General features: G+C 42.5%; 1 protein-coding gene across 1 annotated transcript; it reads left to right on the top strand.

Annotated features, from left to right (window-relative positions):
* The first annotated feature begins 359 nt into the window (after positions 1–359).
* Positions 360–10454, top strand: LOC142185649 (uncharacterized). The gene is made up of 8 exons (XM_075261083.1): positions 360–384; positions 3028–3137; positions 3919–3978; positions 4800–4955; positions 5780–5867; positions 6920–7039; positions 7173–7265; positions 9000–10454. Exons 2-8 carry the CDS (start codon positions 3060–3062, stop codon positions 9866–9868), a joined length of 1464 nt encoding a protein of 487 aa, XP_075117184.1. The 5' UTR covers positions 360–384; positions 3028–3059; the 3' UTR covers positions 9869–10454.
* Positions 10455–15488: the final 5034 nt, after the last annotated feature.

Here is a 15488-nt window from a genome sequence, read left to right as displayed (position 1 = left end):
TTTGGGCTTTTCTTGAGAAGACACGAGCCAAGTGTTGGTAAACTCTATGTGACCCTGATGTTGGATATTCTGGGATTTCTAGTTCCACAGCTGCAGTAGAGCCGTGTCATTCATAGAGTATGATGTATACACAATATATACACATTTGCTTCCCATAGCAAGAAGAAAGCTGTATACTCGTGGAGAATGAATCGTGAACTTTCCAGGAATCTTCCTGTTCTGTGATTGGCTGTCACATTCCCCTTATACAGGGGATACTGGGTATTGCAGTCCTCATGCAATCCCCTCTTCTCCTTACACCCAACCAGATTACTACAAATCCCACAATCCCCAAATTGATATCAAACAACATCACTTCCTCTCAGAATCCTATTTGACTGCAAGGTATGGGCTGAACTGCTTTGTTAGATGAGTGTTTCTGTGTGTGTAGTCTATGTATTTGTATGCGCTCACATGCACTCTAGTATGTAGCATGACAGCTAGACGTCTGTCTGTATGTATGGAAATAAAGCTTGGCAGCCTGGGCGTCTGCAGGGGGGGTCTGGCTGCTTTGATTCATGCATGCACATGATAAGAATATGAAGAATATGGACATCATATGATTGTGTAGATTTTACGGACGCGTGTTTCTGCGGAATTTTTCTCACTATGTTTTATATCGCTTATTGTTATAGTTATCAATTCAGATTTTTTAGAAATGACTTTAAATGGGTTTTATACAGTAAAATAAAAATGATATCTGCAACCGAGGAAATAATGGACATAAACTGATGGAGATCACATTCTGAGGATCTGTAGGCGGTATATTCGACACCTTTTCGGATGGTCATTGAATATTTAGAAAATGTAGAAAATCTGATAAATATTTCACAAAGTCATTTTCAGATTTAAAGGGAGTCTATCAGCAGGGAAATTGGTATGAAACTAGTGACAGTACCTTGTTGAGCGTCGTCTACACTTTCCAATGATGCATTTCTTATTCTGCATTGCAGCTCCATGTCCATGAAAATCAGGATTATAGTCATATGTAAAGTAGATGGAAAGGGCTTTAGGAGCGTTTCTTCTCCTCTCAGGGCTTCATTCTCCGCTCTAGAGAAGAGAAGATAATCCAGACAAAGGGGACGATGGCAAAGATGGCAAAACTGGGTGGCAGATCAGAGCTGTGCCTGGATAATAAACGCCCCTAGAGCCCTTTTCAGCTAATTTATATAAGAATAAAATCCCGATTTTCATGAAAAAAGATGCAATGCAGAATCAGAAAAGCATCTTTGGAAATTATAGAAACCATCCTACAAGGAACTGTCATTAGTTTACAGATTTTCCTGCTGACAGTGAGCAACACTTTTCTCTCCACATGTTTTATGCGGAAACCACACGGACCTCATAATAGTCTAGGGGTCCATGTGGTTTTTAGCTAACTGCTTTTTAATGCGTATAGGTCCCTAAGCAGACTCCACGAATGGAATACCAAACGCAGATGTGAACCGGACCTTAGTGGTGACAGTCTTTTCTCTTGATGGGTTGCCAATGGATATGACCACAAATGTAGGAACTTTCCATGGTTTGGTACATGCCAAAAACCAAGTCATGATATCCTTATAGTGGACAAGTTATCAGGAGGAACAGTACATCTACTAGAAGATAACCTGATCATCATAAGGAGGCACAATAGATGTATGAGAAGATAACCCCACAATACATGTATGGCAAGATAACTTGACCACAATAAGGACATCATGGCTGGTTATCAGGAGGACACTACATGTATGAGAAGATAACCTGACCACAATAAGGACATCATGGCTGGTTATCAGGAGGACACTACATGTATGAGAAGAGAACCCGACCACAATAAGGACATCATGGCTGGTTATCAGGAGGACACTACATGTATGAGAAGATAACCTGACCACAATAAGGACATCATGGCTGGTTATCAGGAGGGGACACTACTTGTATGAGAAGATAACCTGACCACAATAAGGACATCATGGCTGGTTATCAGGAGGACACTACAATGTATGAGAAGATAACCCGACCACAATAAGGACATCATGGCTGGTTATCAGGAGGACACTACATGTATGTGAAGATAACCTGACCACAATAAGGACATCATGGCTGGTTATCAGGAGGGACACTACATGTATGAGAAGAGAACCCGACCACAATAAGGACATCATGGCTGGTTATCAGGAGGACACTACATGTATGAGAAGATAACCTGACCACAATAAGGACATCATGGCTGGTTATCAGGAGGACACTACATGTATGAGAAGATAACCTGACCACAATAAGGACATCATGGCTGGTTATCAGGAGGACACTACAATGTATTAGAAGATAACCCGACCACAATAAGGACATCATGGCTGGTTATCAGGAGGACACTACATGTATGAGAAGATAACCTGACCACAATAAGGACATCATGGTTGGTTATCAGGAGGACACTACATGTATGAGAAGATAACCCGACCACAATAAGGACATCATGGCTGGTTATCAGGAGGACACTACATGTATGAGAAGATAACCTGACCACAATAAGGACATCATGGCTGGTTATCAGGAGGACACTACATGTATGAGAAGATAACCTGACCACAATAAGGACATCACAAACACAGATTGGTGAAGATAATATTCTGAGGATGTGTATGTCAGAAAATCGGATAATATTTCACAATGAAGTATTTTTCAAATTGAATCTGTCTTGCTAGTGCAAGGCAGACTGAACTCACAGATGTAACAGATTACATGGAAGGCTATGGAGAATGTAAGGGGAAGGATTGAGCATATCAGCTGGATATGCCTTAACAGTATAATAGATGGGGGCCAGACCATTGAGACTCCTGACTTTCCATAAAATAATGGGTTGCCCCTATGAACCTCTGCTGGAAATCGTAGCCCTTATTGTGGTTCACACGTATGGGGTTGGGATACAGTTCTGTGTATGGCAGGTATTTAGGAGTATATTGTTTGTGAAAATGAAATGAATTCAATGTATTCTTGTTCTCGCAGGTGTCCTACCTGCAGCTCCCAAGTGTCACAAAATGAAAAAGGAAAAGAAGAATTTTACTGAGAGGATCTTGAATCACGCCCTGGGGATCATTTACTTGCTGACAGGAGAGGTGAAGAATATTGTAAAATATCTCAACATTAAAGGGATATTCCCATCTTGAGAATGGAAGGCATCTAACCCATCTTGCAAATGCATGGAGTGGAGAGATGGACTATCTTGGGCTCTTTCTATACACTTCTATGGGACGATCATCATAAATTGAGAGAGCTGCAAGTGGGGCCATCTCTCCAGTTACTGCAGCTTCACTATGTGGATATACTATAAATGTCCCAGAAAGGAATCAGGGATGTTGAGTCAGTAGGGAAATAACGCTGATTCCAAAAGTGTATTGCAGCTTTGTCCCTTGCAAGTGTTCTACACCAGTGTTTGGAAGGGTGACTCAGCTCTATAAAAGTCTTTGGAGAGGGGAGGGGGAAGGAGTAAGCGGGAGCTCAGGAGGTAAGAGAAGAAAGACACCGAATAGGAGCTTTATATCAGAGCCAAAGCACTTTTCTCAGTACATGTTAGTACTTCTCTATATATGTCCTGCATGGTCCAGTGGCTGTTTCAGTGCTACAGTCACAGTTATAGAGCAGATTTCTCTTACTATTAGCAGTGTAGGGCAGCTAGGCTTCACCCCCCAGCTCAGGGAAAACTGCACACAAAGGGGTGAACTGCTAAAACTGCAGAATACCGTCATATTATAACCAGAAATAACATCGTCTTCTCAAGTACACACACATGGCAGCTTCTCCTGAAAAGTCACATAAAGGTGGGAAATATTTGTCATATTGTTTGGTGGTTTTATACGACATTATCTAACTATACTGTCTTTCTTTTACATTAATTAGGAATATGTCATTGTGAAGAAGAATTCTCCTCACAGTGCTACGCATCTGCTAACCGGAGAGGTAAGGACCAAAGCTGGCCAAAAACAGAACAAACTGGATCCAAAAGGGCAAAGTTTTCCAGGCATGATGAATGTGGGTGATATGGGTGATGGTCCGCGCTCTTATTCACTTCAGTGGGGGCATTGGAGATAGCAGAAGTGCAGCATTCCCATTGAAGTGATAGAGAGTGCTGGGGATAACTGAGTGCTGTACTGCTATCTCCAGCGCTCCCATTGAAGTGAATGAGGCTGGGGCCCCACGGGAAGGAAACGCCAAGATTTGTCTGTGGGAAAAATCGCGGCATTTTACAGTACAAGCGAACCTCATGCCGCACTTTCCTAAACTGGCGTGGTTTTGGAAATCGCAGCATGTCAATTATATGTATGGTAATGCCGGCGGTTTCCCCATAGATATAATTGTATCAGAAACGCCACAAACTTTTTGTTTAAGGGTCAACACGGTGGCTCAGTGGTTAGCACTGCAGCCTTGCAGCGCTGTAGTCCTGGGTTCAAATCCCGCCAAGAACAACATCTACAAGGCGTTTGTATGTTCTCCCCGTGTTTGCGTGGATTTCCACTCATTCTATAAAGACATACTGATAGACAAAAAAAATGTACATTATGATCCCTATATGGGGCTCACAATCTATATTAAGAAAAAAAAAACCTTTCTGTTTAAAGTGCCGCGGTGCGTTGTCGCCATGTTTTTTCCTGCAGTGCCTTATTGCTGCGGGTCGTCATGTGGGTCCTTAGCCTTAGAGACATTTCTAACATAAGGTTGTATTTTGGGACTTATGGAAGTCAATACATAGTACACACGGAACTGAAATTTATATTTCTTAGGTGCCGATAAAATGCGGGGATATCTCTATATACTTTTCAATGGAGGAGTGGGATTTTATAGAGGAACATAAGGATCTCTACCAAGAAGTAACGCTGAAGAATCCAAAGATACTCCATTCCTCTGAAATCTTGGAAGATATTGCAGGTGAGAAAAGTGTACACAGACTATATATCTGTTCAGTAACATAAGGCCTCTAGATTACGTAGGGTTCAAATGAAGATGTTAAAGGGATTGTCTCAAATAGACAACGCTATAAGGGCTTGTGCACACGGAGTTAACGCGAGCGCATTTTAGCATAATACACGTGTATAGAATACACGTGTTAAAATAACACTGTCATTGACTTCAATGAAATTTTTTACATGTGTACAAACGCGACGCGTTTTTGACGCTTTTTTTACACGTGTACAAAATTTCATTGAAGTCAATGGCAGTGTTATTTTCACACGTGTATTCTATACACGTGTATTATGCTAAAATGCACTCGTGTTAACTCCGTGTGCACGAGCCCTAAGACCACATGGGTGTGTTTCTTATCTCTGTGAGCCCAAGGGGAAAGCGGCAGCTTCAATAGCAAAACAGGGGATCTGAAAAACCGCACCCAAAGAACAGTGGTGAATTTTCTTTTTCTTAATGATCATTTATTTAATGTGTTTTGTCTAAATATATTAAATCCATAGTTAGGTTCCTGTCACATGGCGGTGTATTGGCAGTGGCTGCACAGTTTCTTAGTTAAATTTGTAAGATTGTGCTGCAATGAACAAAGAATGACCAATAAATAATCAGTTTTTAACCAGAAAACCACGGAGACTCACTTGGCTGTGTGATTTGTGGCCCATTCTTTGGCTCTTAACCTATCTCTTTATGACCTCCTTTTCATTCTTTATAGTATTATGTAATAATATGTTGGCGCTATATAAATAAAATGTGTTAATATTAGAAATCCATAATAACTGTATTACAATTAACAGAAAGCCAGGAACATGATGAAGCTCTGTCACTTGCTGAAGATGTGAGTGAAAGGAGAAACAGTCAGCAGGTAGACGTGTCTCACAAGATCTGTTCAGGTTAGTGATACTTATCTTATTTTGGCCTGATGTTAAAGTAGTTATGCCATGAAAGTATTTCTGTCTGTTGTTAGGGTAAATATCAGATTAGTGGGGGTCTGACCACTGGCACCCCCATGATATAAATAATGGGGTTTCTTTTTACCTGCTGCACACCCATCTTGACAACAGCCAGGCTGAATGTAGGTGTGTCTGGCAGTGAATGACGCTCTCAATGGCAGAGTACTTTACTGAATGGGGGCGCTGTTCACCACCAGAAATACCTACATTCAGCCTTGCGATGGTCAGGCAGAATTCCCAGCGGAAGTAAAGCAACCCCGTCCTCAGATCCCAATCGATCAAGTATTTACCCTCTATCCTAGGAGGATGAATACTTTTTGAAGCAGAACTCTTTAATATTGAGGGTAAGGAAGCAGCACCTGTTATTCATTGGTTTTTACCTTTCATGATCCAAATCAGGTTTGGCCTCAAAAGCTGCATCAGAAAACCTAAGGCTGAGGCCCCACGTTGCGAAAACAAAGCCTTTCTCGATGCAGATTTTGCAAAATCTGCAACAACAAAAGCTGCGTTTCCGTAATGTAGGGCCTCAACCGAAGCATAAATTCCCCTTTAGTACATCTCCACTTATAATTTACAGAATTACGGTACATACATCCTTCTCAGATTTACTTTTGCTAAATGAATCACTCACCTTATGAGCTTTAGCTGTCCAGTAATAGAGCAGGGCTGCCGCACGGAAATAAAATCCCCAATATTGTCCTGTCAATCCTATGATAAATTATGATCTCCTATTAATATAATAGCTAAACAATCCTTTGGTGAAAAGAAAAATACCGTATATACTCGAGTATAAGCCGACCCGAATATAAGCCGAGGCCCCTAATTTTACCACAAAAAACTGGGAAAACGTATTGATTTGAGTATAAGCCGAGGGGGGGCTTTTTCAGCACAAAAATTGTGCTGAAAAATTTGGCTTATACTTGAGTATATATGGTAATCCATCATTTAGAACTATCAGTTTGGTGACTGATTTTTTTTGCCATCTCTATTAGCCACTGTACCAGACGTTTTTACAGACGGACTCGAACCATCGCTGCACTGTGAGAAAAGACATTGCGAGACCAATGAGAATGACATTTTGCAAGTGGAAATTGATTCTGAGACCTATCTAGGTAAGTTGCTATAAAGATGCCTCAACTTCTACCGTATATCTCTGCATGTACATTTATCCAGGCCTCACCTATTTACTTGCGGTGCTATGTCAGCATGATATACAGTTTTAACCTATATTTATGTTTTATGTAGGTGAATATTACCATAGCCATATATCTGAAGACAAACTTGCAGAGGAACAATTAAGAATTCGAGAGAAGGAAATCCATGGAGATACTTGGGCAGGTAAACAAATAACCTCTAGGTGGCGTCCTATACAAATTCATGTAGCAATTGCTATGAACGATTTTTTCCTTCCAAGATGAAGGAAGCTAAACTAACCCATCTATGAAGGTGGCTGCACACATTAGATTAATGTCAGCCAACTCAACCTCAACCCACAATTACGTTGGGGCCCCCAGTTTAAAGGATTTGGCTTTCACGTGAGATAATGGTCACAAGAAGCGTCTAGAAGCATCTGAATCCCTTTTCCCAATTTAGAATACAGACAAGCTCGCCTTCACCAAGTGTGGATGGAGGGGCAAGGAGGAATAGCTGTCCGCTGAGAAAGCGATTGTGCGACAACTTTCTCTAGTGTCTAGGATCGTTAGACTGGATTCACACAACCGCAGATGTCTCAGTCTGTCTAAGGCCTTATTCACACTGCAGTTTTAAAACCCATGAATGTCTGTCAAAATGGACCAAGATGGAACATGTCACTTTTATTTTTTACTGCCGTGAAAAATAGTCTGTCGAAGAACCGGACATGTGTACAGACCCATAGACATTCATGGGTTTTAAAATGGCCGTTCAAAAAAAATAAAATAAAAAATTTGTCCATCACTGTTGTGTGAATAAGGCCTTACACAGTAGAGATCTCACTGAAAGTTTTCATTATCCTCCAGCAAAAATCCCAGTGTGAACTTACCCTAAGTTAGCAGAAGCCCTATTGAGCGCTGTACCATTGATTGAGTGAGATTTGGGCACGTGAGACTTAAAGGTAAAGAGTGAGTAGGGATATAATTACAAGGAGTCTGTCAGCAGTAAATTGGTTATAAATAGAGATGATCAGCCGATCCGAACAGCACGCTCGCATAGAAATGAATGGACGTAGCCGGCACACAGGGGGTTAAGCGGCCGGCCGCCGTCAAAGCGGAAGTACCAGGTGCATCCATTCATTTCTATGGAGCGTGCTGTTCGGATCGGCTGATCCGAACAGTGTTCGCTCATATCTAATTATAAACCTAATCCCAGTGCCTTGGAAAGATGATTCTGCAGTTTCCAAATAGGCCTCTGTTATTCAGCTTTGGAGCCCCATGTTCATGTACAAATCTAGAGTGGAGCCCAGCAAAATTAGACAAAGCCCAAAGCCCCTTTTCCCTTGTTTGCATATGAATGCAGTTGTGATTTCCATGAAAATTGGGCTCCAAAGCTGAATTTGGGAACTATAGAATCATCTCTACAAGATACTGGAATTAGGTTTAGAACCAATGAACTGCTGATGGGCTCTCTTTAAATGGGTTTGATAGTTTCGACATATCCAAAGGATACGTAATAAATATTTCCATCATGCGGGTCGCACTTTCCTACAGTCTCTGTGAAGCGTCTGTAGCTCTCTCTACTTACTTATCTGGGAATTCCAAAGTCAGCTGTATAAGTATGTTTCTCTGTTTTTGGAATTCTGGGAGAAGTGAATGGAGAGAGTCGGGCATGTACAGCGACCTACCCATTCACTACTGCCACAGGACTCAGGTCCCTGATCTGCATGCTCAGGACCGGTGCAAGTTCTGGGAATGGGACCTACACCTTTAAGACATACCCTGTGAATATGCCTTAAATTCTGAGATGGGAAAACCCCTTTGTACAAAGTATTTTGTATTCATCTAGTCATCCCCTCCTCCTCTATAACATGCTGGTGTGTATAAGGCAGTAGGTCCAGTTTGACATATCCTATCATATCATGATTTCTTCTTTTTGCAGTACATCCTGTTCCCTCTGATAGCTCAATGGACAGGACTCTTCTAGACGACCCTTATAATATGATCTGCTCACCTACTGGCTCAGCCGATGATGATATGAGCATCTTTCATGGCTTCCATGAAGAAGACTTACCTGCTAAGTCACCATCTTATGAAACAGGGACTGTCATGTTTGCATTGTCTTCTGAAGAATGTGAACCAGGCTCGCTGCTCCTCAGTGACAGCTATAGCCCTATTAACCATGATAAACCAATGGGTAAGAAACAGTTAGAGGTGAGAAATGTTAGAAAGACATCTGAAAGGCTTAGTAGGTTATCTGCTCGGGCCACCGAACAAACCACACGAGTAGGTGAAAAAACCCACCAATGTGACGATTGCGGGAAATACTTCGACTACAAATCCAACCTTATCAGACATCAAAGAAGTCACACAGGTGAAAAACCGTACGGCTGTGAAGAGTGTGGTAAGCGCTATGCCACCAAATCTCACCTAACCATCCACAAAAGAACACATCTCAGTGGGAAACCTCACCAATGCAATGAGTGCGGGAAACACTTCACATACAAGTCACAAATCGCAATGCACCAAAGGACACACACCGGGGAGAAGCCGCATACCTGCAACTTGTGCGGGAAAAACTTTGCCTACAAATCATACCTGATCATTCACCAGAGGATCCATTCGGGGGAGCGCCCGCATGTTTGCCCGCAGTGTGGTAAATGCTTCACAGACAAGTCCAACCTTCGCAAGCACCAGAATACTCATGTAGAAAACAAGGCTTATGTCTGCAGAGAATGCGGCAAACACTTCAGTTCCAAATATAGCTACACTACACATCAGAGGACACACCAGGGAACCAAATATAAGTAATATGTCTAGCAACTAGTCATAGTGCACCCTTGTACCCTGCATACAGTGAAGATTAGTATTTCCCGGGCTGAATGTGTAACAATTCACTAGGAATTAGTGAAGTGAATTCAGTTTCCATCCATGTAACGTCAGCTTTATCTGTGTGAGACAAACTGAATGCCATACACTGCATCCTCCATTGTGTTTGTGATGGGTTCACTTTATTTCACCAAATGTAAAGGTGAATTTGCCAACATTGTAGGCTAGGAAGACGAAAAGTTGTGTATTTTCCACGTTTTTGAGGACAACTCAAGTTTAGTGAACAAGGTTATGCTTCATGGGGCAGAAACCCAATAAACCAAGATGTATTGAGAAGGAAACATGAAGGAACACTGGGTAGGAGACTTACTGCACAGAAAGTATGTCTAAGAGCCTGTTTTTTGTAAGTATTCATGACTTATTTAGCTTCATTATGTTGTACGTACATGTATGCCCATACACCTTTAATAGCTGTCAGTCAAATGCTTCTTTGCTGACAGCTAATCCTCCTGACTCCCCCATACACAAGACTATTTGGTTTGACCAATTGTGCAATGGGAGGTTAAAAACATGGCAGCAGCTTACCTTCAAATGGAACAAGGGATCGGCAGGATAAAAGTCAAAGCTTCCTGTCTTTGTTTTCCCTGACATTTGTTGGTTCTGACAACTTTTCTCTTATGAATACGGGGACTTATGGTCTCAAAAAGAGTTTAAAGGGTTGTAGCACCTTTAGAAGTTATTCCCTATTGATAGGGTAGGGGATAATTTCATGGTCGGTGGAGGTCCAAATGCTCAGATCCTCTTTGACCCTGAAATCTGAGGTCCAGTTCCCCCATCCTGGTGGAGTACTAGGCTGAGCATGTGCCCTGTCGGTCCTTTCATTTTCTATGAGATCATGGGAGATAGCTGAGTACAATACTTGGCTGCTCCTATAGAGAATAAATGGAATGTCAGGTGGGGGAACCGGGACAGGATTATTGGGGGTTTGAGTGCTCGCAACTAGAGATGAGCGAACACTGTTCGGATCAGCCGATCCGAACAGCACGCACCCATAGAAATGAATGGAAGCACCTGTGACACTGACTTTGCCGGCGGCCGGCCGGCGTCACAGGTGCTTCCATTCATTTCTATGGGTGCATGCTGTTCGGATCGGCTGATCCGAACAGTGTTCGCTCATCTCTACTCGCAACTCCACCGACCATGAAGTTATCCCCTACCCGATTGATAGGGGACAACTTCTAGAGTTGGTTCAACCCTTTAAGGACTTTCCTAACTTGAAGAATTTTAGGAGCATCTTCACCCGAGGAAACATGTGGCTTATCCAGTGAAGCGTGAGCTTACATACTGTCTAAGGATCCGTTCTTTCAATACATTCTCTGACATTTCTCTAGTTTTAGGAAATACACTTTTGGCAATAAATCAAGGAATAGTAGAGTGTTTCCCATAGGGACCAATGAGTGGTTAGAGATGTTTATCGCCAATATGATAGTTTAGAGAGAGAAAAATGTATGTTTATGGTCTGGAGATCGGTTCGGCATTACAAGTTGTAGATGTACTTTAATATGAAGTATTGACGGGAATGCGGTGGGTCTGTAACAGTATTAGCTGTCTCACCAGCCTTTGAGACATCTTTGTGTCCCCAGCCTTCCTGCGAGCTGTAAGCAATACCAATGTATGGGGTTAAATTTAAAAATTTCTATACAAAAATCCTCTCATGGAGAATTGTTGGAAATACTGAAAAATTTCCCTGTGTCTGTTTTTTCTTCAGTAGTGAATTTGTACCAAAATATTGGCAATGGTGGGGACACCTTAAACTTTTAGAGAACTTTCTGGCTGCCCACAGTAGAGGGAGCTAAAGAGTTTACTGCATACAGTTTCATCATTGAGTCCAATGTATCCACAGTACGCAGTTAGCTCCTTGTGCTGCCTCTAGTGGTGGCTGCAGCAACCAACACGTTATGTTGACATCTACGTCTATGGATGCAATTTGGAACGCAATGTGACATATAAAAGAAGTAATTTGCACAGAATTTTGCAGCTAATTAGGTGAAATAAATGTATACATTTTTAACGTTATAGATAGGACATAGAGATGCATTGTTATAAGGCTAGTGGATACATTGTTACAATGTTATGATCCCTTCATCCCAAACCACATTTACCTTCATAACTTTATGTGGTCGCAGATTATAAGGTGACTTCTTGACAGGATTAAAGCAGATGGGTAACAATTTTGGACACATGTGGTCCTATACTTACATTGCTATTCAGTGAATGAACCTTCCATCATAATGACATTTTTCTGTCAAACATTCTGTACTGATTATATCCTTATAGCGATCAGAACTCTATTTTTCTGATACAGAGCTCCAAATCCACTGCATAGATTTAGATGTAAAATATAACATGCTGGCTGTTGTTTAAACCCCTTTAATGTTGTATACCTTCGAACAGATCAAGGATATACAAAATTAAAGGGGTTTTCCAGGATTTGAAGGGTTTTATCAGGGTAAATTATTTGAGAGCAGGTTATTAAGTAAAGATTGGTAGGGGTCTGACACCTGGATCCCTGCCGACCAGCTGTTTGAAGAAGCCAAATGCTGCAGCATCTCACGCAAACACTGTCCCCTCTTCAGTATTTACCAAGCACAGCACCGCACAATTTACAGTGGCTGCACTTGGTATCACAGATTGGCTATGATCAGGTCATATGACCAATGAATGTGGTGTCACGTGGCCTGTGAAGCAGAAACGGCACTCAGGGTGTGCAGCTGTCAATTCACATGGCTGATCTGTAGGGGTCCTAGGTGTCGGATCCCAAAGGATCTTCAATTCTTGACCTATCCTTTCTTCATGGAAAACCAATGGAAAAGTACTTTAAATATTGATGACCTGTACAATGTACCGGTACATTGAGTCCAACACCTAGCACCCCCACTGATCAGATGATATTAGTGCCACTTTCATTGGAACTAGCACAATGTATGCCGATGTGCCGATCCAGCGGTCTTGTGCCATATGGTCACATCACCCTAAGGCCAGTGATTTGCTACAGCGGTTATGTATGTGTAAGAGTCATCATCACTGCAGGAAACCTAAACTAATAACTGCCTCTAGTGGTAGCTTTATGTTCTAACTTTATGTACAAGATTTTTGAAGCTGTCTATAACTAAAACTATGTATTGCCTGTAATAACAGCAAACCTTTCATTTTGTGTTCTGTTCTTGAAAACTGGGCAACAAAGATGGCAATTACTTTAGACAGACTCATGATTCTTACCCTAAGTCTATACAGGGAATTTGGAGATCTATAGCAGAAAAATGGGATTCTGGTCACTATAAAGGTATGTTAAGAACTTCATCAGGACAGAATTTTTAACTTCTTTGTATTAACCCCCCCCCCCACCCCAAAACAATGGTATTTTAGGGTAGACATTTACTTTATCTATGATATGCTACAGACAGCCTGAGGGCAGGTTCACGGTCTCCGCTTTAGCCAATCCGGTGGGTTTCCATCTTCTGCCCCAAGAAACTGGACAGTGGACAGAAACCCGGCAGTCAGTTTTCAAACCCATTCACTTGAATGGGTTTGCAAAGTGACCGCCCGTGAGCGTCTTCTGCCTCTCCATGGCGAAACCATTTTTTTTAGCCAGACACAATATCGGACATGCAGGACTTTGTGTCTGGTTAGAAAAAAAAGGGTTTCACCACAGACAGACAGAAGACGCTCACGGGCGGTCACTTTGCAAACCCATTCAAGTGAATGGGTTTGAAAACTGACTGCCGGGTTTCCGTCCCCTGTCCAGTTTCTCAGGGCAGAAGATGGAAACCCACCGGATTGGCTAAAGCGGAGACCGGATGCAGGTGTGAACCCGCCCTGATACATATATGGCATCTGCTAGACCCAAGGGGAAACATTAATTCATGATACCATGGTTACTTTAAGGAATATTCTAGAAAGTCTTAAGAATGACATAGGATATGAGTTAGAGCCAGACCTTTTTCCATACTTGTGATGAGTCATTTATAAACATGTTGCCAGCATTGCAATTTTGTTGAATAAATTCTTTTGTTATTAGCTTTCTTGTATTTTTATCTTGGTATATGGGTGTGTATATCAGTTTTCATTTCATTCAAGGTTATTTATACATTTTGTACTCATTGATATTTTGTAAAACTAAGGCCTTGTTGACATTTGGGTCGGTAATCCGTTTGGGGGAGTCTGCATGGGGACCCCCCGAACGGACTACCAAACACATTTGCAAGCAGTGTGCAGTGAAAGCACACGGACCCCATAGACTATAATGGGGTCTGTGTGTTTGCTGCGAGATCTCTTCAGGGAACATGCGGACAGAAAAGTAGCTCACAATCTACTTTCCTGTCTGCATGACTTGTGCGGAGATCTGGCAGCAAGCACATGAACCCCATTATAGTCTATGGGGTTTGTGTGCTATCACTGTACACCACTTGCAAACGCGTTCAGTAGTCTGTTTGGGGGATCCCCATGCGGAACTAGTGGCACCGATATCTCCTGCACCCAGGCATAGATCGGGAAAGCTGACAGTGCGCTGAATTCAATGCGCTGTCAGCTTTCTAGCGGTATAGAATATCACTGGTGCCAGAGGACGTGAAAGATCCTCATTAAGGTCAAGACTCCACTTTGTGGAAACACAGCGTTTGTTGTAGTTTTTGAGCCAAAGTCAGGATATTATGTAAGGCCTGGTTCACATCTGCGTTCAGTATTCCGTTTGGGGAGTCCCTGAAAGGAAACCTATATGCATTAAAAAGTGGTTAGCTAAGAAACCACACGGACCCCATAGACTACGAAACATGTGGAGAGAACAGTGCTGCTTGTAGGACTTTTCTCTCTGCATGATTCGTGCGGACACCAAGGGCAGATGAAGGGGAGAGAACGGCATGACACTGTGGGCAGAGATGGGGGGGACATGAAAATGGGGGCAGAGATGGGGGGGACATGAAAATGGGGGCAGAGATGGGGGGGGGGGGCATGAAAATGGGGGCAGAGATGGGGGGGACATGAAACTGGGGGCAGATAAAGGGGTTATATGAACTGGGGGAGAGATGGAGGGAATATAATTTACAGGTGACTAGCAGGATTATACTGTGTGGGGGCACATACAAAATAATGGGCGGGGTCAACATAAAAGTGGGCGGAAGCATATTTTGTCCCTCTTTCGGCTCTTCTATGATTCTCCTGGGTTCCCTACGCCACTTATATACAGGTAAGCACTGGGCTGTATCTACTATCACTGCTATGTAGTAATGTCCTGTATATAATACTACAAGTCAGTGACCATACACAAGGCCCGCAGCTCCAGCCAACTAATTGAAGGTTAAGCTAATCAAGCTCTTGCTCTCAGCAACTCCTGACTTTCTAGTAACACTACAACTCCCAGAATGCCCAGAGGGGCGGAGCTACTGGCCGCATGTTCTCCGATACACAAGCATCACGTGACGCGCCGGTGACTTTCTTGCCGTTCTCTCGCGCAAGGCATTGTGGGAGCTGTAGTATCCCGCTGCTCTAGCGGCGCTACATAGAGAAACACTTATACCACAAATCCCACAATCCCCCGCGCTGCCAT

This window comes from Leptodactylus fuscus, chromosome 11 (genome assembly GCF_031893055.1).
Source record: "Leptodactylus fuscus isolate aLepFus1 chromosome 11, aLepFus1.hap2, whole genome shotgun sequence".
Lineage (NCBI taxonomy): Eukaryota > Metazoa > Chordata > Amphibia > Anura > Leptodactylidae > Leptodactylus > Leptodactylus fuscus.
The sequence above is the reverse complement of the archived record's forward strand: the minus strand, read 5'-3'. Positions and strand labels throughout refer to the sequence as shown.

What these genes read in the sequence shown, in the direction of transcription:
- LOC142185649 (XM_075261083.1), top strand. Translation starts at nt 3,060, where the DNA reads ATGAAAAAGGAAAAGAAGAATTTTACTGAGAGGATCTTGAATCACGCC. An exon ending in CGCATCTGCTAACCGGAGAG is followed by an intron (nt 3,979 to 4,799) that starts GTAAGGACCAAA and finishes TATATTTCTTAG; the next exon opens with GTGCCGATAAAATGCGGGGA. An exon ending in CCATGGAGATACTTGGGCAG is followed by an intron (nt 7,266 to 8,999) that starts GTAAACAAATAA and finishes TTCTTTTTGCAG; the next exon opens with TACATCCTGTTCCCTCTGAT.